Raw genomic sequence first — 22,928 nt, forward strand, 5'->3', positions numbered from 1 at the left:
ATATATATATACCCATATATCGGTTTGAGCGACCGACCCACTTTCAGTTGGATACCAGTAGTCGTTGGTCCACGTGCACTTTTGGTGAATAATATATGCGATGTTCGTTTTGGCGGCTTTCCATATCGGTTTGAGCGTGCGACCCACTTTCAGTTGGATACCAGTAGTCGTTGGTCCACGTGCACTTTTGGTGAATAATATATGCGATGTTCGTTTTGGGTTTCGGCTTTCCATCAGGCATGCCCTCGTGGCCAGTATACAGCTTCGTGCGGCCCACAATGCACTGGTCCGATGTTATTGCATCTGGATTCGAGGGTCAACTTGACTCATTTCTATGGGTAATCCGTAACAGCTTAGTTTGTTTCAGGTTTAACCCCCGTTAGGATGGTCGCTATCCCTCTGAGTAATATAGCTATTTATTTCAGTCACCCACTTGCTCTTGTGTTGTCCACTACAGCCGGGATGTGTTACTGCGGGTATACTTAGGCTTATTTTGTGAGATGCGCTTTTAGCGTTTGCACAACCAACTGTAGCCTGCAAACGACAGTGGGTAAAGTAGAGAGTTTCTGATCGATAGTTTTCGGTCGCATCCTTTCACTCTATCACTGGACCTCGCAGAGGGCTTATCGTTCTCGCCTACCCTAGCTTATCCATCGAAGCAATGCACTGAATGTCGTCACCGTTATACGCAAGTAGCTACGCGAAATCACAACCAGGAGCAAAAATTTATGAGGTGACTCAATACGGAGTACGATTATACCTTTTCTTGGGTACTGTCTCTCACAACAAACCACTTTTAAATCGCTAGCACACCTCAGTACATTATTTGTCGACTCAAACTGATGTAATGGCGAAATTGTTTTATCGTCGCATTGCGTTGTGTACTCGGTTGATTGATTTCTTCGCTATATTTTTGCTGCGGCTAACGCATGTGAACGGATAATATTGTTCAGCAGTAGCACTCTTTCTGTGCCTAACTGCCATGCCACCCGAAGGTCGCACGAGGAATGGGATACTGCCAAATTGCCCAAACCTAGACAGAGGAAGTCGAGAGGCAGGGATTGTGTTCGAACCACGGACCTTCCGGTCAGTAAATTCGTGCTCCGATCACTTGGGCCATCTCGGATGAAGCGGGTTGAAACATACCGCGAAGGTATAGCTCTGCAGGCGTAGTGATCGGCAGCAGTTTACGAATATTTCTGTTCAGTGACAAACAGTATTGTGTCTCAAGTTCCAAACAACCCACAAATGACTTGTTTGTAAAATGTAGGATAGCAAACAAATGTGTTGAAAACCCTTATGCTCCTGAACAGATCCCGTATCTTCTCCGATTCAGATGCACGTCTTTTGGAACCACAGGTAACAGGCACCATTTATCTTATTGTCAGTCCAAAGTACTTGTTAGACGTTTTTCGACTACAAAACCATACTCTTGCGGAGTGGTAAGGAAAGGTTGCAGTCATGCATTGTGAAACAGGTCGACGGAGGCTTTCACTCAAACGGTCACCCTGAAATTTTGCGATCGTTATACGATTTGGTATGGTGATAATTCTGTATAGTAACATTGCTGTGAACCAGTAGACAGCTGTTCTCCTGTTTAACAATGTGCGACACTGTTGTTAGTTTCTCTTAACTAGGGAGTGCAATCATGGCTATTGTCTGTTAGTGTCAGTGCCAGCGATGCGAATAGATTGAAGTTATTTTGAGATTTTTGCTGTTCGGCTGTTACCTTCCAGGAAGCCCACTGTCAACTGGTTTCTTGAAGCAGATTCTAACGGGAAGGTCTCTCCGATAAAAGATCAGATTTGATCACTCCTAACTAGAAATTGACAGCAACCCATCATGTCAACGCATTCGGCTTTTGGTGGTAAAATAACGTACCTTTGACAGGCTATGCAGCTAACTTCCCTTTTCCACTTCATTTTCCACTAACAGGTCATCAGTCTAATTCTGATAACTGTGGGCGCTCTGATAAAATGGAACCAGGATTTGCTCGCCAGTCGTATTGTTCCTGCATTGTTGGGTCCAGATGCGAAAGATAACGTACGCGATGCAATGCATCAGTTGGTCTTGGAAATATTCAAACTATTGGGTAAGTACCTGTCTTCATTAGTTCTAAGTCGAGTCGTTCCTACGTTCCACAGAACCACGGTACTGGCGTGCACATGTAATGTCCAGCAATCTTGCGCGCCATGCGATGTAGTGCTGAAGCTGACGTGAGGGCGGGAACATCTTCCAACTAAAATCGAGAATAAATCATTTATCAGTTGACTGACCGTGCCCATTAACAGTGTTGATCGTTTGCTCGTATTCGGGCCAAACATGAATGCCCCTTGACTCCTACGTGGTCCAACAAAGCCGACTCCAGTTGTCTGCCTCGTGTGACGATGAGTTGATAGCGGCCAGTGAATAGGGAAAACAAACCAAAATCACTTCATTTCTGGTTACTTCGTCATGTGGAGTTCTGAAAGGAGTTTCAAATGACCGGCAGTCTTGGTTGAGCAACCCAACCGAACCGTAACCTTCAGCAGTCACCTAAGAAAACAGGAACGCAATGTCGCCCCGACCTTTGACAAAATTGGCGACACAATACTGATGGTTAATTCGACTTTGACAACGTTTCTGTTTCAAGACTTCACTGGTTGTTCGTAGGCAGGTAGGGAGTGCGAATCCTGATGCCTCATTTTTCTTGCTGCCGGCCTTAGTTTTAACGTGACTGTTCCGAAGGTCGTCTGGGCCTTCAGCCAGCTATCGCGGTGATAACCTGAGTGTACTAGCATTTGCTCCCTGGGTCCTCCTCAGAACCCATGCAATACTTCACAAAATTGTTGGAACATAAATTTTATCAGCAAGATTTAACAAACAATAGTCGTTGTTTGGATTGCTTCGATAATTACGCTACTTCCCCCCCTGTGGATCGAATATTTTTAGCAGCTCCGCAACCCCGCTCAGTAATCAGTTTCCTTCACCACACCTCATAGGTCGTTGTGCAACACAAACGCGAGGACTAAACGAAATCATTGACAAGTTGAAGAACTGCATGCCCCTGGGTGAAGACTGGGACCCTTGAAGTGACTGCATCAAATTCAAAACTTCACGGGTCTCCCACTTTGATCTGACCGTAGTCCCTCTAATCTTCCATTTTTTTTACAAAAAATTCGACGTATATTATCATTTGGTGCAAAAGCTTAAGTCTTCATCATTGTTTCCGTACATCGTCCCACTAGTGAGGTGTTCATCAGTCTCCACGCTGTGCTATATCTTGGGGCTTCTGAGGTTCGACAACACTATCTATTGTTTCTAATCGTGTTCAATTTCGCGACCGATCGGACCATGCACCAAGCTGTCCATTCGCACCGCAGAGTGGGTCTTGAAAAAGATAGACCGACTCAAAGGTTGTGAATGGTATCGTTATTCTAGTCCAGAGCAGGTACTCAATCGAATCCACTTGATTCCAGGGCAGTCAGGGATTAGGAATCAATGTAGCGAAAGCCAAAGTCTTCTTCCTACCTGAATCCATCGGTTGACGATCACCAACGATGAACGCAAAGGACCGAAATGCTTTCGCGAGTTTAACTTCCTCGGATCAACCATCCTTCCGGACAGCCAGGCCACGAAGAAGTCACGATCCGCTGGTTTAACCCCTAGGGAATCTTTCCGCAATTGTTGTGGTGCAGGATTAAGGTGGTTCAGAAAACAAAGTTCCGGATTATGCAGTCTATCACCTCGCTTCACGTCTGCGAGACTTAGTGAATTGATATTTCCGAGATGTCTAACCATTTCCAGGTGCATCCTCAAGATATCCCTCCAATATTTTACAACGATAGAAAAAGCCCACCATCAAGAAATTATTGAACATCAATGGTGCGGAGCAACACTTGCTAGAATTGGAGTGTCATTTGTTCCAGTGTACTGAAGCTTTGTTATTGAGTAGGGCTTTGTGTGCTTGACTCGCATAGCTCCCACTAATTCAGCTCCTCGATTATTTTTCCTCACACAGCCATCAAATTACCATCGACCTTGATATTTTCAGAACTTTCATAATTTGTTTATTCTGCTGCTTGCATGTCGATAGTTTGACGTATCAGTTGTTTTTCGTATCATGTCAACTAGTACCGTAAACCGACCCGTTGAATCGAATGGGCATCTTGATTGAATTGTTGGGCTTCGCAATACCACTTAACGAATACACAGCGGTATGTCTTGCATTCCTCGCATGAAAAGGTATACTTTGTACGGCATCAACAAATTCCATTCGGCTATGAAATCAAGTGAACCTAGGTATGTCCACGCAACGGTCTCGTGTCGACTTCAGCCAACTTGTCCAAATTTCGGCAGTCGTGGATGGCATGCTCATTTTCTTGGCAATAGGCTTAACCTTGATTCGTTCCCTGAAGTGGGATGTTGCAAAAAACGTACTCGGTATAACTAAAGAAAAGTATTTCAAGATATTTTCCAACCTAATTGTTTCGTAAACACAGTGCAAGGAAACTGGTGTATCAGATTACTCTGGGTAGTTCAGGTGCGAATTTTCTTGTCTCTACTTGATAAGAAACGTACTCACTAGCAGTGGCTTAAAAAAATCCTCATTCACGGGAGGGAACCGTTTGGGCTATCACTAAGTTAGCCTTTGGCACGGCTGGGATATTCTTGAAGTACTTGTTGGTGTGTCTAATACGTATTGCTGTCGTCCGCACTGCTGTCTAATGTAAACAATGTGCTTAATCATTTTTTGTAGGTCCCTTTGGTTTGGCGATCTTCATATTCGGAATCTTTCTATTTGTGTTGACGTTCTGTGGGATTTTCGGCGTTTGTTGCAAGAGCAAGGTGCTTCTTGGCACAGTAAGTTCTGGTTTCCAGTTATCCTTCCTGTTATTTTTTCGAGATCTCAACACCTGCTTGGGAATGGAAAGTTTAGAGTATATTGCTTGAAGAGATGAATTGCATGCAATTTCCTCTGATTCTGACGTTCCCTTTTGGGGGCTTGGAGCATTTGAGCCAGTTGAGACACATCGTAGTAGTCTTTGTGTTGCGCGAAAAGATCAACAACAACGATATGTTCCATAAACATACATGACTAGTTTCCCAGTGTTTACCATTTATCAGGATTGCGCACACCGCGGTTAGGGCAGCACTGTTTATATTACATTACTCTAGTAGTTGAGGATACCAGTGTACTGAGCTCGAAGTAATGGTAGGCTCTTGTCTTCAGCACTATAATAATCTTCTGTCAACCGAAACGAAATGCAAATACTTTGTTCATAAACGATATCGACTTAGAGGATGGACGGAATTTCGGAGCATTCACCTAGGTAAACTCTGGATCGATGAATCGGATTTGACACAGCGAAAAATTAACTCTGGTGTAGCCGGACCTACTGTAAAGAGTTCACCGAAAATTCTCTTCTAGTACGTACAAGGCAATATATTCGTGTTTGCCCCTATATCAGCCGAAGGAAGCACGAGGGCCGGGATACTGCCAGGTTGGCCAAGCCTAGACGGGGGAAGTCGAGAGGCAGAGGTCGGGTTCGAACCACGGACTTTCCGGTCAGTAAATTCGCACTCTAACCGTTTGAGCCAACAATGCTAACAATGCTTCATCTTGATTCAGACAGGAAACTTCCTTCATAAACCATTGCTCTGCGCTTGCTCGGTTGCCCAACTCGAAGCCCATCGGATTCCCGTTGATCCACGTCTGTCGGGCAGCGTGGAGTTGTCTGTTTGAGAACATTAATCGAATGAACTGACTTGAATGAGATAAGCACGAATAGTGTACATGAAATAACTCTTCCCTTCCCGTCCTTTGCTGATAGCCTGAAATCCTATCGCCTATGTTCGTTTGTTTTTGAGAATGTTTTCAGCTCGTTTGCAATTGATTTCAACTCACCGTTCATCCGGACAAGTCCAATTCTCGCCTATTGTGTTGACTCACATTAGCCTTTCCAAGTAGAAAAAAGTTTCAGAACATGAACAACAAGCACACGTCCGACATAAACACATGCAAGCTATTCGTCTACGAAGAGTTCACGCAGTCAGTTTTGCCCATTGACAACTACATTTTCTGTCCAAATTCCGGTCCAGTCTACTCCTAATTTTCAGCGAGAATCAATATGTGGGTCGAGCTGCCTTAGCGGCTGTGACGCGAATCGAGTACGCCAAACTATATGGCAGAACTTCGTGCACTAGCAGGTGGAAACGGGCAAATCTCACTCTTATCAGTCGGATTCAAATTAGAAAAATGAACGTAACCTTCTGCCCCTTATCGTCGACAAGAGCATCAGTATTGAACACATGCTTTAGTTTCAGTAAACCTGCACGGTTTATTGGAAACCGTTGATTAGTTGAGCAGAGACGATAGTGGTATTTTTGAATCTCGTGCAACAACTAGGAACCGAAAACGTTGTAGTAGAAATCTTACTGGACTATTCTGTTCCGATATGCACATCAGACTACCTTTCGGTCTATAGACTGAAGCAGATAGACATAAGCTGATGCCTCACAGCAAAAAACATAAAGCACCACAAGCATTTGTATGTGCGATCGAGCTACTGGCTTGTTTCCGAACCATCCAAAGGCAGATCGCTTCTATGCACTGTTCACTTTTGTTGCGCGTCACAACGCTCTTCGGTCCAGTTGGACCGATGACCCACCGTAGCAACGCCTTTTCTTGGTAGCCTTACTAAATTCCCCCAGTATCGGGCTCGTGAACTGACTACGTAAGTTCCATTATTTCTGAGGTTGAAAAATACAACAGTTTTACTGCTGGCCACAAAGATTATTTCCTATACTTCGCTTTCGGGTTAAGATAGTTGGCCTATTCATTAGAGCTTGTGATGTGCTTTCTCCTGGTATGTTTACGTAATAGAAAATTAGGACAGTCTCCTGTCGGAGAGGTTGCTTTCATCCACGTTGCAAAGTATTTATACATCATGTATCCCGCGTGCGAAGCCCTGACACGTAAACAAAAAGCAGAATTCCGGTTAGGAAACAGTTGTATGGATCACATTTTCATGACTCATCAACAGCATAAACCTTCCGACAATATTATGTGACCATCCTAGTGTCCATCCCCTCAACGAACTTATTGGGCCACTTTGATGTTTGCCCTCAGCTTCGATGCTGTTTGAGCACAGACAACAGGTTTCTATATAGGGCTTGGACCTGTTCAATTAGAGCTTCATGATAAGTCCATTTTGCAAGGTGTAATTGTCATTCACTTCCATATCTAGTTATGCCCTCCAACATTGACATTGGTATCTTTGCATCAGCTCAGCTCTTATGTCTCCTACCGACCGCATAGCTGGTCATTGATGGATAAACCCTACTTCGTCACATTACAGCAAAGGTGGGAATACCCCGAGATGTATCAGGTAGAGTTCGCAAATACGAACGAATTCATTGAGAGATATACACAGGATAAATGCTAAGCCATACTAATTAACTTAGCGAGCGGGGGATGCTTGTCAATCGGGCTGATTGGATCCACTCTACTTCTTTTTCCACGCGGTAGATCGATGTTTTGTAGTGTTTGAATAAGATTGGTTGTCCTTGCTCAAGACGGATACACTTTATTGTCTTTTCTACTGTCTTCTCTCTTTCCAAGTATGCTACTCTACTGCTCGTCCTTTTCCTGGCCTTGCTGATTATGACTATCGTGTTTGGCACGCGAGCATCCTGGGTAAGTGACTGTTATTGGCAATTTTTCTCCTACATGTTTCTCCTATTCAACGCAGTTCCCCTTTAGGACTTTCATATTGGACGGAAATCGGTGATTGTAGACGATGCCTAATTAAGAGACTTTGAGCTTCGAATTGAGGCTTTGGAGTGGAATCTTTAGGCACAGTGCTACTCCGTGATTGGTTGAGTTTGGTGTTTAACGCTGGAAGTACGAGTCGATTCTTTCGATAGGAGCCTTTTTGTTAGCATGGGGGATGTACTGAGTTTAGTTGTATCTTTTTCCTATTACTCTACCATTATTTCCCTTGGTCACCTTTGACTGAGATCGTAAAATCCCGTTTCTTCAAAATTTCATGATTAGTTAGAGACTGCTTTCTGGGTATCGACAGCGTAGCACTTAGCAGGTAGGGAAATTTTGGTTGAGAGAGTTAGTGTGGGTTCGTATCGCGGCGCTATTGTGCGTCAGAAGATGCACACGAAGTTGTTTACCCTTGTACAGTTCAGTGTATACTGCCCATCGGGTTTTACTATTCCAGCTACGGATGATCGCTTTTGAGGTTGTTGATGTGAAGCCTGTCTATTGGATGTAAAAGTACGATTACAAGGTCTTGATTGATTTAGAGACAAAGTAGTTATTTTGTAAGCTAAACATTTGTGGACTCCTTTCGTAAATCATTGAAACTGTGTATAGTAGTCCTCCTGTAAAAACACCGTCGACAGGTTCCCGGATGAAGGGCGTTTCTCGTGAGGCTGGATCAGCAAAGATCAGCAAGTCACAAGGTTCCATCAATGGCCTTTTACAACTTACTTGCTTCATACAGGTTATGTGCTGACAGGATATAATTGTACACCTCGTCCTATATGGTTGCTCCAGCTGTTCACTCCTGTTGCATATCGTTAATTGATGCGAACAAACGCAATATGGCTAACTGGTGTGCAATCCTTGTGGACTTTCGTCATCTTGGTCATTACGATCTAGTGGTTTGCGCTTCGCTTGTTTTGACTGAGAGTAAGCCGAACGGACAACTGATTACGAGGTCGTTTCGGTGTAGTCAACCATCGTTCCGTTCCTGTGCGTCATTTCATCCAACCCTTCAGCTTCATTGCCTTCAGTGAGTCTTGTAGCTAGATACGTTCCAGCCAGGCCTAGTCAAGTCCGGTTAATGTGGGTTCATTAATCTTGTGGGTTTACGTATTATCAGTGCTTATTTCGTAGACTATTTAAAGATTGATTAGGAAAGCGTACTTTTGTGATAACGACCAAAACTAAATTATCGTGCGCTATTCCCTATTTTCTTTCAGCTTTATTAGCTGGCCAGCAGAGAGTTTGGTTTAAAGAAGTTTCTCAGAATGATTATGCGATCAAATTAAAGGTACTTCGTTTTCCAATCTGCCGATGTGACCATACTTTGGTAGCGATATCCGAAGAAGACCGATAATGTGGGGTGTGCACTCTTTTCAAGCGCCAGTTTGTGGCCTATGAATTACAGAACGACAGGACTCAGAATATTTTGAGTTCAACTTTCCAATACAGAGGTCCCTTCGTGTAGGATCTATTCCGTTTATGCGGCGTATCCTGCGTATCCTGCTTCGTGTCCGTCGGAATCGGGCCGTAGAAGAGTTTATCGAGACAGCTAGATCAATTTCAATCTCGATTTATTGCTTCTTCTTGTACAATGTTGCAGTACACTTGATGACAGTTGATGCTAGGATTCATGGTTTTGGAGCTTTCTTAGCGCTACGTTTACGAAACCAGCATGTACCCCAGTTTCCAAGACAGTTAGGCATCTAATTTGTGGTGATGCACCTACTCGGACCTGAGGCTTTGAGCGCAAACGAACACATTAATCGCCGACTATACATAAAATGTTAATCAGGTGCCCTTGACTAGCACGAGAACATCCTTTGGGACCGCTAGTGATTTGCAACATCCAAACTCACATTCTCATCTGCACCACCCTTATTCCTAATCACGCCTAAGATTTACTTTTTGTTCACCAATGAGGTCGGATTATCAGGTTCGTCTGAATACCTGTGGATGGTGACACGTTGAGTTTTCCAGATGAACATGACAGTTGTTAGGGATGAAATGCAGTGCGTTTAAGTAATATTCGCCTCTTCGAAAACAAGCTGACGAAATGCAATGCACTGCTTGAGTGTCTACCACCTGTGATTTGAATGGATCACTGTGATATTGGTGGAGTATAGTAGTAATAGCACTACGTCACTTTCGATATCCGACTGGATGCATTCCCATCGCCCATATGGTGTATCTCTGATGAAAATCCTCCCTAATTTATACCACAAGTACCATGTAGTTCCTCAGAGGGAATCCCCAGGTGATTTGTTATTACCTGAATAAGTGATTCCTACACTATGCAACACGAGAACGTGAAGGCCAACTACATCCCCTTGGTTGTCCATGTTGAATAAAACACCGTCCTCAATCCGATCTCAGAACATTCTTGCCATAACGTTCTAATTTTGAATTGATTTAACATATGCATTCTTGGTACCCGTAGTTGCTTATTATTTGTTTTCCTGCTTTTTTAGTTCAGGGCCCAAGTCCAAGAATTATTCAAAACGTTCATCGTGGGGTCCTATAAGATGGACAACGATAATCAGAGTTTAGATCCACTAACCCAATTGATCGACATGATTCAACAGAACGTGAGTTGCAACTTTCCCTTTCAGCTGCCGATGTATTGAAACTACCTGAGCCCTACGCCTTACTTGAGAATTCCTCAATGTGGGCATGCCCTTTTCATGGATAACGCCAGTCCAGTTTGGTTGTAGTTCTTTGATCCCTTGACGAAACAGTTGGTCAGCATGACATTAGAGCGGAGCATTGGGTTCAAAATCTTCACCTGAATAAACAACAGCGCACAATACTTCTGAAAATAATTGGTGAATCTACTGTTCTTCCAGTTTTTCAGACTGAAGGAGATTGCTTAGTATCTGAGCTTTGACTCAGTCTGACAAACTATGCTTAAGTAGCTGGCTAGAACATCATAAGATAGCCATGTTATTTTTTAATCTCTGATTAATTGTGATTCTTGCTGCGCCTTTCGTTCCTGTGGAAGATGATCCTAAACCAATCGTAATTTCGCATCGCCGCGGCAGGGTTTGTTGCATTTTTACAGAGCCTTCTGGACAAATATCGGTTCCCTCGCCGGAGACTTCCCAAATTTTGTGGTTCGCGACCTATAGACTTTTACTCTGCTACGTTCGTGTATTTGGTGGACAAGCTAACTTCGACTTTGAGGTTCCTGGAGACATTTGACGGGACTCCTTCCACAAAATTTGCCGCAACAGGTCGAATGTTCATATGTGAACTAGAGAGTGAAAGAGCTATCAAACAAAACATGCCAGCTTATTCGCGTTTAGAGTTGGCACTAATCGGGACTGCTGCCACAAAAATGAATGAGTTTGAGCGTCGCTTGGACTCCGTTTTCCGGATCACTTTTGATGATCCTGGCTGTATTCTAGGGGACAGCTTTTGACTTCTGTTACACTATTTCTTCAATAGCATTGCTCCCCATCATTTCTCTACCCAATGGTCTTTTTTATAGGAGCATTTACTGTTCACCTTTCACTTTTGTTCTATCTATCGTTTTCCGGTAGATTAAGCCTTCCGCTGGCTCTCTGGGTTTCAGCCACGAACAGAAAACCTACGGATATCCGTTGTGCGGTAGGGAGGGTTGTCTTACATGACGCTGCAACTTCGTTCAACAATAGTGAAGAGGACCGTTGGTTTTCCTGTCGTGGAATGGCTGGAACAGACGGGTGCAAAAAACTTCCTGTCGTGGAATGGCTGGAACAGACGGAACAGAACTGACACTTGCCTTCCTCGTCCTGTATACCAAATTGTAATCGTAATTGCGGTCATGTCTGCTAACATATTCAGACTATTCAACTACCGGTGAATACTTATATATGGCTTCTGGATAGTTATTGGTCTTCTGGAAGGGGTTTATAATAACAAAGTCAGGGGTTTAGAGTTTTCCCATACGTATTTAGTAAGGATGTGGTAAAATCTGGGAAACGTCTGTCCGAATCAACCGTTGAACGTCTACTGTGGTCTGCTACCATGTTGCAAAGAATCCTCATCCCACTGAATGGTTGATTTTAATAGGCTGACTACAGTAAGTTTGCCATCAATTTGATCACTCGTTCATCAATCTATGGTGTTCTCCCTTAGCCGTTCCGCGATACAGGCTATTATGTGTTGTATTGTGTATAACTTAAACCTACGGTTGATGTTTTGCATACTCCTGTATTATCATTTACACTTCAGCAACATTGTTGTGGGTCCTACAGCTATCAGGACTATAAAGAGAACGAGTCATTCAAAGCCCAATCCTGTGAGTTTCTTTCTTTGGATTTCTAGCGTTGTGACGATTGGTGAACCTGTCTGTTTCATTCAAGCCAGTCATAAGGTTAGGGATTCTTTTTTCCAGAATGAAAAGAGCACATTTAGATTAATTAATAGAGTCACGTTAACTTCTTCCTATGGACTTTTCTAGGTATTTTTGTTCCAACCGCTTGGATGAACAATTAGTAGGTAAATTGGTTCCATTCATTTTTAACACAAATCCCGCGTCGGATTTACACACAGTCCGCCGTGAACTGAGCAAATGCAAACGAATGAAGCACACGCACCAGCGATTTCGATGCTCATCGGTGTTATTGTGGCATCATGTTAAGTGCGCTGCAATCTAGTGCTCTGTAAAGTGTCAGACATTCTAGAGAGAGCAGGTTGACTAAACCAAGGTTTTAGAAACACCATTTTCGGGAGAATAAGTCTGGAATTTTCGGGCAGCTCTAAAATCAGAAATCCCAGGGGTCTTGCTAATCAGGAGTGAGGAATGTGAAGTTTTTTCCGGAATCACACTTCACGGGCAATCAATGCAATTGCTCATACTTGTTTGGTTTTGACAAACCATGTCACACATTTTTTACGAATGCAGTGCATGTCGAGTAATGGCCTCAGGACTATGCGAATGAATTGGAATACGGTCCCTGAATGGACACTGGTGAGCAAAGAGGAACGAATCTCCTCTAGAGAAATCACGAAGACGGTTGGCCTCGTGGGTTTCATGAGAGGATCATGGTCACTACAAAAAAGACAGACCTTGGAGATCACATGCTACTACGACAATTACACTTGTGAAGTGTATTGATAATGAACAGACTGGTGGTTGGTCGACTTGCTGTTGATCTGTTAGTGGAGCTTGGCCAACATATAAACTGCTATCCGATCAACAACCTTGGAAGCGCATCCCAGCTGCCCATATTCGAACGTATTTTTTTTACAGGTGAAAAGAAACTGACGAGTAACACGAGCGCCTTCACGATAAGCGAGTGTTTAGTGTGGTGGCCATCGCCGCGTCATTGTGTTTGGACTAAATTTTGCCTAGCATCGGGACTCTGCTTGTTTGCCCTAAATTTACGTTTGTATCAGTGGCACACACAAGCACCACATTTGGCTCCGCACCAACAGACTGTAGCCTACTAATGCACGCAGACGTTGAGCAGTTTAACTACTGCTAACGGATAAAGTATTGCCGTGGGATGTTAGTTATTATCAGGATAACTTCCTTCAGATGGCCATGGTTCCAATCGGCCAAGGGAAGTTGCACATAAAACCTTAATTCAAGTTGTGGAGCAGCACCTCATATGATGCTGACCAGCACTCGTGGCGCTTCTCGATTGTAACGACACCTTCGTCTCATCATGGATTAGTTACCTCCATATATACTGGGTCAAATAATTTGCTAGTATCTACTGCCAGCGACGAATCGGGATTATTCGGGGTTCAATATAATCATTGGTTTTATCGAGGTACTCGGAGAGGTTCCTTTCATACCAACTTGATAATGATTGCTCCTAACATGACGTATCCTCCGGGTTGGGCGGTCTTTCCGCGCAAAATCTTTTTAACGATATGACACCGAACAGGGTAGTACGTGAAATTTTTTCGTATGAACGTGCATTTTTATACAGGGTTTCTATTTCCACCCAAACATTCACTTCGAATAAAGCTGATGTGGCGTCCTATTCCTTTTTCGTGTCAAGATTTCCCGGTATTTTCATAGGGTTTCTAGTCAGGATTTCCCAAGTGTCGACAAATATTGAGATGACTTGATGTCAAGTTAGGATATCTCAAGGAATGTTCGATATCCGGAGCGTTGCGCACTTATCGATTCGTATGTAGATTTCTACCGAGACATTAGAATTCCCGCCGGGTTATCTTGGGAATGTTATCCATAGGTTTTACCAAAATACTGAGACGCTTCAACATGATGTAGGTGTGGCCTTAATCATCTTCGAACTTGTAGTCACTGAGGGTCAGAAGTTGCTAATTCGAGGATATCGTGAATGCCATCCACGGTGGTCTCTGGGTCGCATATTAACACAGACACGCGGCACAAGTCAGATCCATGGTGTGGGTGCATCACGCGAAACAACTTGAGACAGCAGATCATGACCCTACAATGAAGCCCTTGGAATTCTCACGGCGCGGGCTACATTGATATACCTCATATCCGGAATCGTCTGAAACAAGGATCAGACTGCCGTCCTCGTTGCTCGGCTTCTCAGACTAACCGGAAATCGCGTCGGTTGGACGGGTGTATAGCGAACTTGCTGCGGACCCAGAAGGCATGCACTGATTGGTCATAATATGGCTCAATCAGAATCGAACATTCCTGACCCGGAACTTCTCCCTCCACAACGAAAATCGAAGCTTGACTTTATCGGAAGTTCTGTGATAGCTCTGTAGCAATTTTCAGTTGTTTTATTTGCTACTATGCCTTTTGATACGCCGTAGAAGAGGGAGCAGATTCCAAAGACTAACATAAGATCTGAGAAACCACAACAACAATAGGCGATAACCAGATACATGACCTTGGTTCAGCTCTAACACCCTTTGTGAGCTTCACTGCCATGCCGCCCAAAGGAAATACGAGGGCTGGAATACCGCCAGGTTTCCCTACCCTAGTTTGGGGAACTCGAGAGGCAGAGGTTGGGTTTGAACCACGGACCTTCCGGTCAGTAAATTCGTGCTCTAACCCTTGAGCCATCCCGCCTCTTACCTTAAGAAAGACAATCGAAACCATGCAAGTCAATGTGTGACCAACAAGTGTCATGCAGTCAGTCAGCTTATCAACTAAAAACCATGTGCCAATGGTACGTTGGTTCCAGCTGCTACAGTTTCAGTTACCGGAAAACAGGAGAACAGGTAGGATATAGCGAGGCATTGGCCTGAGTCGTTAGTTGATGCTGAACCATTGTGATTGTCTGATGATGAGGGAAAATTGGAAGCTATGCACATACAGCACATGCAGTCTCTTTCACTCCCGTGTCAAAGTTTTCACTTGATGGGTATTATAAAATAGACGCCCTTTGTGAAATACTGGACTTTCCACCTCCCTGTCTGGATCCCACCTGATTCTCCCATTGGGTCTGAAAACCCTATTTGATCGCTCCCATCGATAAGCATGCAGTTATGTGTGTTGTGTGTGCTAGCATGATAGTGAGTGAGTCAATGAAGAATGCAAGAATGAAGTTCTATATCCTCTGGTTTTGACGCGCTATTTACGTAGACTCTTCCGTGCTGTCCACGACTTACACCTAATTTGCGTGTCTAGGTCTTTTGAGCTTGTGCGTTTTTTACCTTACAATGGGCGATTATCTACTTCCGTACTGTAGCAGACGATCGTGTTGTCCACTAACGCCCCTCAATTATTTGTGTTGACAGATAGCATTCCAGCTTCGTGCTGCGCAGATCCGACGGACAGAAGTTGCTGGTCCAAGCCCACACCCAAGAACAGCTATATGAATACTGTGAGTTTGAGCTGCTATGAATTTCTTCCACATTGTGAATTCATTCAACTGAGCAGAGTTCAGTTTATGAATTTTCATTTTTTGTTAAGATTTTGGCGCATATAACCGAGCAAATAACTTTTTCAAACCATCTCCCTTTATAGGTCGATGGTCTTTCATAGGTGTTGTAATTTTATGCTCACCGAGCGGAACATCAAATCAGAACGCATTTCTGTTCTATACAACACAAAAGCAAGGGAAACCAAGCGAATCTTCGCCATCTGTTGAGTGGCTATCGTTCGTAAGGGTGTTCACTTCTGAAAAAGAAAAAAAAATCAGTTCTCATTATGTATGATCTGGGTGGAATCTCATACTGATGGGTAACAATACCCCACGCTTCGCTTGTCTTCAGTGAGTCCTGAGCACTGAGTGCTTCACTTTACCGCTCTAGTGACTGGGTTTTCCCACACGACCCATAGTGTTGTATGTCAGAGAGGAGCCGTAGAGCACAAAACAGGATGATGAATATACTCCTAATGATTCGTTTCCAAATATGGTAGGCAAACGGTGCCTTTTAAGAGGTCTGGTATTTTTTTTCTAAACGACTGTGGGTCTCGAAGATTATGCCGCAAGGCATCAACCGAAATGTGAAATAACAAATCCCTGACTTGTTATCTTAGCGAAGAGTTCACAGATGCCAAAAAAGGAACATTTACCACCTGTTGGACAGCATTCAAATTGACATGGTATATCACCATGGGTTGAGGATATCTTGGTCCACCATAACAAGTGATAATTCTTCCAAGAAGGAAGTAGATTTAGTAGCCCGTTCCCAGCTGCCTGGGAAGGCCGATTCTATCGGTTGGACGAAACTGGGTAGCGGAGTTTTCGTTTAGTTTCGGTGAACTTGATTATCTACATTTGGATGCAGAGTGAACGTTTGCGAACGATTGCTTCTGACAAAGTATCGTCGGGTAAACACATGCCAGCACTACAAACTGCTATATTGGGTTTGTTCTATTCGCCGCCGCTATACATAGAAAAGGTACCGCAGCCGAACGATCTCGTTTTTCGGTTGTGCCAGTGGACCGTTTATTACATTGTTCAGACTGAGCTTCCAGATATATAAACAACGTGAAGGTGTGTTATTCTTCTTGTGGATTGATCATCACAAATCTCAATAATCGGAACAAACATAGATTAAAGGAATGCCTTAAAGTGCAGTTCATTTCACATGAAGGAGGGCTCCTACTGAACTGAAATGACCCTGGTGCTTGATTTCTAGTTCTTTGACGTAGGACTTTGCCTGAACTCTCTAGCTTTGCAATCTTAATTAGTGGTTTTCCTTGTGGCACGCCAATCTGTTTGCTGCTGTGATAATCACAACTGCTTTCCCTATAACCAGCGATTTTTCACGCATGCCTCCATTTTGACAGGGTTGTTTTGACACGTTATGGAACGTGATAGATGAAAACCTGAAGATTGTCCTATACATCCTGATTGGCATGCTCGTACTTTCGGTAAGTTGCCACCGATACAGTTGCACGATCAGTCTACCACCTTTCCATTTTCAAAACTTCGCTTGTTCTACACGAACTGGATAAAATTGCTGCTGTGGCGGTTTGTGATTGGCCTAGTTTTACGAACCCAGCCATATTCAATTTAACTACCCTTGAAAACCGCCTCATACGGTATCCCACCAACCTTTTTAAACTCATCTGAGTGTGCAGCGGTGGACAGCTAGTGCACATCTCGGAACTGCTCCGGATCTATGCTTTGAGATGTGTGAAGATTCTCAGCATAGTATTCGTATGTACTCAGTCTATCCTTGCTAGTGCGCCTTGAGGTGGCTCAGCGGTGTATTGATCGTGGTTCTGAGCACCCACCATCGTTAGCTGTCGACTCATTTTGATGTGCCCATTTTGGAAGCCGTTTGTACCGCAGCAAAGCACGTAAGCCGTTCAGCCCTGTAGATGTAAACAATCCCTTGCAAAGCTACCTCCGTCGGGCGTGTATTGGTTGAGTAAGCGAGTAAGCAGTGCTCAGTGTTGATGAGGTGCATGTCAACGATTCGGCATGCGGTTGATTTATGCGGGGTTCCGGTCCTTGTGCGTGCGCACATGTCATACGCGATATCTCTCTTTTAGTCATCCTATCTTTTTCAAGTGAAGACGCCCCAGTGTTTCTTGTAGGATATTCTGACAAAATGCTGATAGGACCAAACAGGAATCCACCAGTGTTTGGATCATCTCAGACCCGTTTTTGGGTTCGATTTGATCAAATTTTGCTTCAGCGTTTGACCCAAGGTCGAGACTGGCAATGTATCCTCACACAAGTGATCTTTGCGACTTCTGAGTAGACAAGCCTACATATAGATTGCTTGTTTTATTTGGCTCTTAGATTTGCTTTTCACATTCTTGTGCAACTGGCCCTGGACTATTCACGTACAAATTTCGGAATGATATTTGGAACTGATTTTGGCCCATCAAACGAAGCCGATTGACTCTCGTCCACAATGGGCAATGGCACACACACATACGGTTTGAGCTGGGCAGCATGTACATCCACCCGGGCCCCATGTACCCAATGTAAACCCGAAGGAAGATCAGAGGGTGTACAGGAAGCGGGCAGTTCTAAAGCCATCGACATGCGCAACTAGCGGTCCATAGTTTTCGCCTCAGTTGGGTGCAACGGGACATCTGAAACTCACAGTGCATGTAAAGGATCATCTTATGGCGCGCACCGCTCTCCTAGGTACAATTGGCTAGCTGTACAAAAGTGGTCACAGATTGTCACCTCTAGCGAGCTCGAGATAGCTCAGTGAAGGCGCGAGCTCAGTGATCGGAAGGTCTGTGATTCGGACCCAATATCAACACATCGACTGCTCCTGTCTAGGATTGGGCAACGTGACAGACCCAGCCATCATCCCCTATTCGGGTGGTATGACAGCTAGACACCGAAAGGGTGTTACAGCTGAACGGTTATTATCATTACGATCACCTCTAGCGTCGTTGCTGGATAAACACTTCGGAATGTGTCATTTGCAAATAGATGTACGAAATACACAGAAGTAGAGTGCAACAGAATACAGTAAAGCAACACACCAAGCAATACGGTACAATTATGATCGACAGACGCTTGTTCATGTCTAATTCGTATGCCCACAAAAAGCGCATGGTTATTTGACCGCTTAGAGCAAAGGCGGCTAGTGACTGACCTTGACATTTTGCCGGGTAATGCGTGGTCTTGGTTGCACTGTCTGGAACACATGCGCCGCGGCCTAATTGCACGCCATGTCAACGCTGACAATACGGCAAACGGAATCGACTCGCATCTCAGTCGAAAAGGAAAACTCAGTGTTAAAAAAGTGGTGGCGAACTTATTGACAATCTCACCAGTCATTAATTTCGCGGACGAACTGTGTAAAGGCTTGCGAGGCAGAAGATTTGTTTGAACATGCAGATGGTAAGTAGATGCTTTTTAAGGGGAAATGTTGCTAATGTGTAGTCATCTCTTCATTCAGAATGTTTACTTCCTGCATCTCAAGAATTCGAAAGTTGGGACGAGCGGAACAGAGCGCTACATGCGAACCGCAGTGTCGGACACTCATTCACTGTGCTGTACTTGTGCATATGGCACACAACTAGGTTTCCGCATCGTAGATTACTTTCTACAAATATACCTCATTGTTTGACACCCATTGGGTTAAATGTGACCTGAATGTTTCGGAATAGTAGTTGCCGAGCAGGCGGACGACCTTTCTTTAAAAATTGTAAGCAATCGTCACCTGGCTATTTTGCATCTATATTCCTATGCCTCGGTTGCTGTTCTATAAAATATATGGGACTTTGGTGAACACTCAATCAGCATCAGCTCCAAATGCAGTATTTCAAATTTTTTCTTCGGGGGAGAAAGCATGCCGCTCTGCTGGTTCATCTTTTAAATGAGAGTTTGTGAGCAGCCCTACTCAAACGAGGACGTCGGGTCGAAAAGTCAAGCTAGCCTTTCTGTACCATAGAAACATGTTTGATGGGGCAGAGTGCCTGTTGAGATTTGTTGGATTTCAATCGAAAAGCCCCAAAATCCCATAGAAGGCATCAAGTTCTGAACATCGTTTAAGTGTCTCAATAAAAGCCCAGTTGACTACAAAGTTCAGTATAGTGTTATGGTGTCCCGAGGGTGTTTTATATCTGACGCCAATCCATAAGATTTGTACACCCATCAGAACACTTAAGTCATCCTTAGTTTCTACCGACACACTGAAAAATCAACAGATATATGGAATATTGCCTTCGTTTTTTGTTCGTTTTTGGACGTTACGTACTTGTCTTCCTGCTACTTCCAGTTTCTCACCGCTCGTCGTTAATGTGTATTTTCCGTATATCCTTTCACAGTTCTTCTTTGCCGTTCTTGCGATTTACTTGTTGACGCGGTACGCTCGCGAGGAATTGTCGACGGTTTAGACGTGCTCGTCGTGAAACCTGCATCGATACAATCCAATCTGTGTGTTTGTTGGTTCTTGGGTTTATTTTTATTATTCCGTTACATTGGAGTATTCCTCCAAAATGACGTTCTTCCGGTGCCGAGTCTGAACTCTCTTCCTTGTGCAGAGCCTAACAGGATTCCTGCTTGGGCGTTTGATATCCCGCTCTTCAAATTTTGCCCTGTCATCTTCATCCTGTTTATGAGCTTGATGGTTTGTGTGATGCGTTTTGTATCGAGTTGCTTCACATATGGTACGCCCACTGTCCTATGCGGCTGCAATTTATAATCGCTTCCATCCGCACGCTACTTTACTCTGGTTCATTTCACCTATGTTGTACCCCCCATCCCCACTGATGACATCTTCGCTTTGCGTGTACAGAGTAAGGTGCCATCATCAATAGTATGTTACAACTCGGCAACCAGTTGGCCATAGTGGCGATTCTGCAACGAGGTTTTACTCACCATTAAGGTTGACGTGGGAATTCTACACCGTTCAGCTTTTTTGGACCGGGGTTTCTCTGTCATAGGAGGATTATGTCGACCGCACTATCAACCAAGTATTAGACTGTGATACCTAGTGCGTGAAAACTGGAATGTATTCGCAAGACAGCCGTACCAACTCCACACATGTTACATTTAGTGTTCACGCCTGAAAAATTTGGGACCATGCCTAAATAGCGAGTCCTGAAGAAGTGAAACTGACAATGTATTTTTGAGGAGTTCCTGTTAACATTGAAAATGACATAGGAGCAAGAGGAGGTATTTCACCATCTTGATTTTGCATCGACATAGCTTGTCTGAGCAATCCCGTCTTCCACGCAATCATTTTCACTAGTCTACACCGAAGGGGACACTGGGCTTAAATTTTGTCCCTACCGTGGTTTACGGTTAATAGTTCTGAAATGCGATTGAATGTGTTAACGTTACTCCAACAGAGCACCAATCTGAATCACCACGTCTGAACAAGTGAGCATGTTCTCGCAGTTTGTTTGACATCTCGATTTTCGGTCTAACCGAACCGTCAATGTTGTTTTTTTTCAAATTGATGAAAAGAGATTCAGTTCACTCCAGGGAAGATTCTAACAACTATTAGGAAGTGCGTGCGTCTTGATTTGGGAATTAGCTAGACTGTGCAATGGCGTTTTTATTCTACAGCTACTTAGACCAGACGTCGACGCGCATCAGATTGGACGGCTATAGAAAGCGCCTAAAACTACGAAAGGAGATAAGTGCTCGTTGATAGTGCATTTTTATCGCCTGACGGTTGGACTCGAAACAAGCGGGTGGGTGCAGTTGACTGAATGCCCCAATAATAACCCGTCTAGATCAGCTCGACAAAACATTTTCATTGTGAAGCCTGGACTGAGGTATATTCATCATGAACTAGGTGCTTAGTATTCTGGTGACTGTTCAGAGGTGTACCAAGGAAAAAAGGCGTAACTGTAGCTCAGGAAGATCTGCTTTCATCTATCCTACTTAACCATATCCGGGGACTTTCCGGAGGGCATATTCCTTTTCAGAGCCCTTCAGTTTAGGCTGACGAAAGTGGCTTCGAATCAAATCGGATTCATTTTCTCAAATTCAAGCGTGTTTCGACGAGCTTGCACAAAATTCAAATCAGCAGACTGAGTTCTGCTTGTCAGTGTTTACGAAAAAGGCATGGGTTCTAACGTCTGATTGTAGCGAGCGCTAAATCGGCTCCAAAACCTATCATTAGAACGTCTTGACCGATCGATGTGCTATCACTCGCTTGACTGTCTAAATATGCTAACCCCAATTGTTTATGCGCAGTTCTCAAAACGGTGGAACTCCATTAGCAATCAGGCCACTTACAGCTTAGTTGTGTTTTGCTGTGGTAGATACTGTCTGTATGGCGCTGTATCTCACCCGGAGGGTACTTTGTCCATGTACATAAGTCCTCAGCGAGGCACACAAAAATTACCGAGCTGGTGTCCTATCGGCGTGGACGAAGCCGATTGGGATGTCTTCTGGTAGACGTAGCCGGCCGTGTAGAGAATGCCCGATGTAACTGTCCAACCTTTTCAGCTTATTTCGGTAAATGTGTCTGAGTACGAGCGGATGTCAGCCTCGGCACCAGGTACTTCCATTCTTTGTTGTGGCATCAACGGGGCATCACATGCAGTGCTACCTGCTAATATCTCCCCCATTATGTGACTGCAGTAATAAATGACTGTCTCCGTTATCTCTTTACGGTATGCACATCACGGATAAAACTCTTCGTTTCTCACACGGAATGTTCGAGCTTTCATGGCAACCAGACAATTCTGTTTGCAAAAAGTGATAAAAATGCTGTAGTAGCTGCAGCTGACGAAAACTATGTAGTTTAAGCCGGATTACGGTTCCGTATGCTGATGGAACGGTTCATCGCGCTTGCCATTATTTTCTTGACTTCTGAGCTGACCAAAACATCCTTGTGGAATTCTCTTGGCCATTTATAGTCTTGATAAACGGATGAAGTCTGAGGCAAGGGTCGAAGAGGGACCAACTCCTTCCCACAGCTATTGTAGAACAGTCATTTCCATGGAAACGCGTGGTTGGATGGGGCGTGGATAGCAGGGACAAAGTAGGTAGAAGAACTCACTAAGGTACTACAGTTCATTAGTTGAAATAACTAGGAGTGAAAAACGACGGAGCACGGGGACGTCGTGTACAACATCGTCAGCGGAACATACTAGCACAGCGTCGCAAAATGAACATTAACCACATGACAAATTGTAGAAACTATCTGCCAGTCATGTCTAAGGTACTACAGTTCATTAGTTGAAATAACTAGGAGTGAAAAACGACGGAGCACGGGGACGTCGTGTACAACATCGTCAGCGGAACATACTAGCACAGCGTCGCAAAATGAACATTAACCACATGACAAATTGTAGAAACTATCTGTCCAGTCATGTTTTTTTTCATTTTGAGCTAGA

The 22,928-nt window shown here is 44.0% G+C and overlaps 1 protein-coding gene across 1 annotated transcript in view; it reads left to right on the forward strand.

Annotated features, from left to right (window-relative positions):
• Positions 1 to 20,430, forward strand: part of T265_03113 (hypothetical protein) — a gene marked incomplete at both ends in the record, with an annotated part of 33,416 nt that extends 12,986 nt beyond the window's left edge. The window contains 8 exons of the mRNA XM_009167518.1: positions 1,936 to 2,092; positions 4,739 to 4,842; positions 7,604 to 7,678; positions 10,231 to 10,347; positions 11,975 to 12,041; positions 15,440 to 15,525; positions 16,941 to 17,024; positions 19,899 to 20,430. Of these exons, the coding sequence (XP_009165782.1) occupies positions 1,936 to 2,092; positions 4,739 to 4,842; positions 7,604 to 7,678; positions 10,231 to 10,347; positions 11,975 to 12,041; positions 15,440 to 15,525; positions 16,941 to 17,024; positions 19,899 to 19,967 (759 nt within the window). The remainder of the gene's footprint in view (positions 1 to 1,935; positions 2,093 to 4,738; positions 4,843 to 7,603; positions 7,679 to 10,230; positions 10,348 to 11,974; positions 12,042 to 15,439; positions 15,526 to 16,940; positions 17,025 to 19,898) is intronic.
• Between the last annotated feature and the right edge of the window lie 2,498 nt (positions 20,431 to 22,928).

This window comes from Opisthorchis viverrini (assembly GCF_000715545.1).
Source record: "Opisthorchis viverrini unplaced genomic scaffold opera_v5_42, whole genome shotgun sequence".
Classification (NCBI taxonomy): Eukaryota; Metazoa; Platyhelminthes; class Trematoda; order Opisthorchiida; family Opisthorchiidae; genus Opisthorchis; species Opisthorchis viverrini.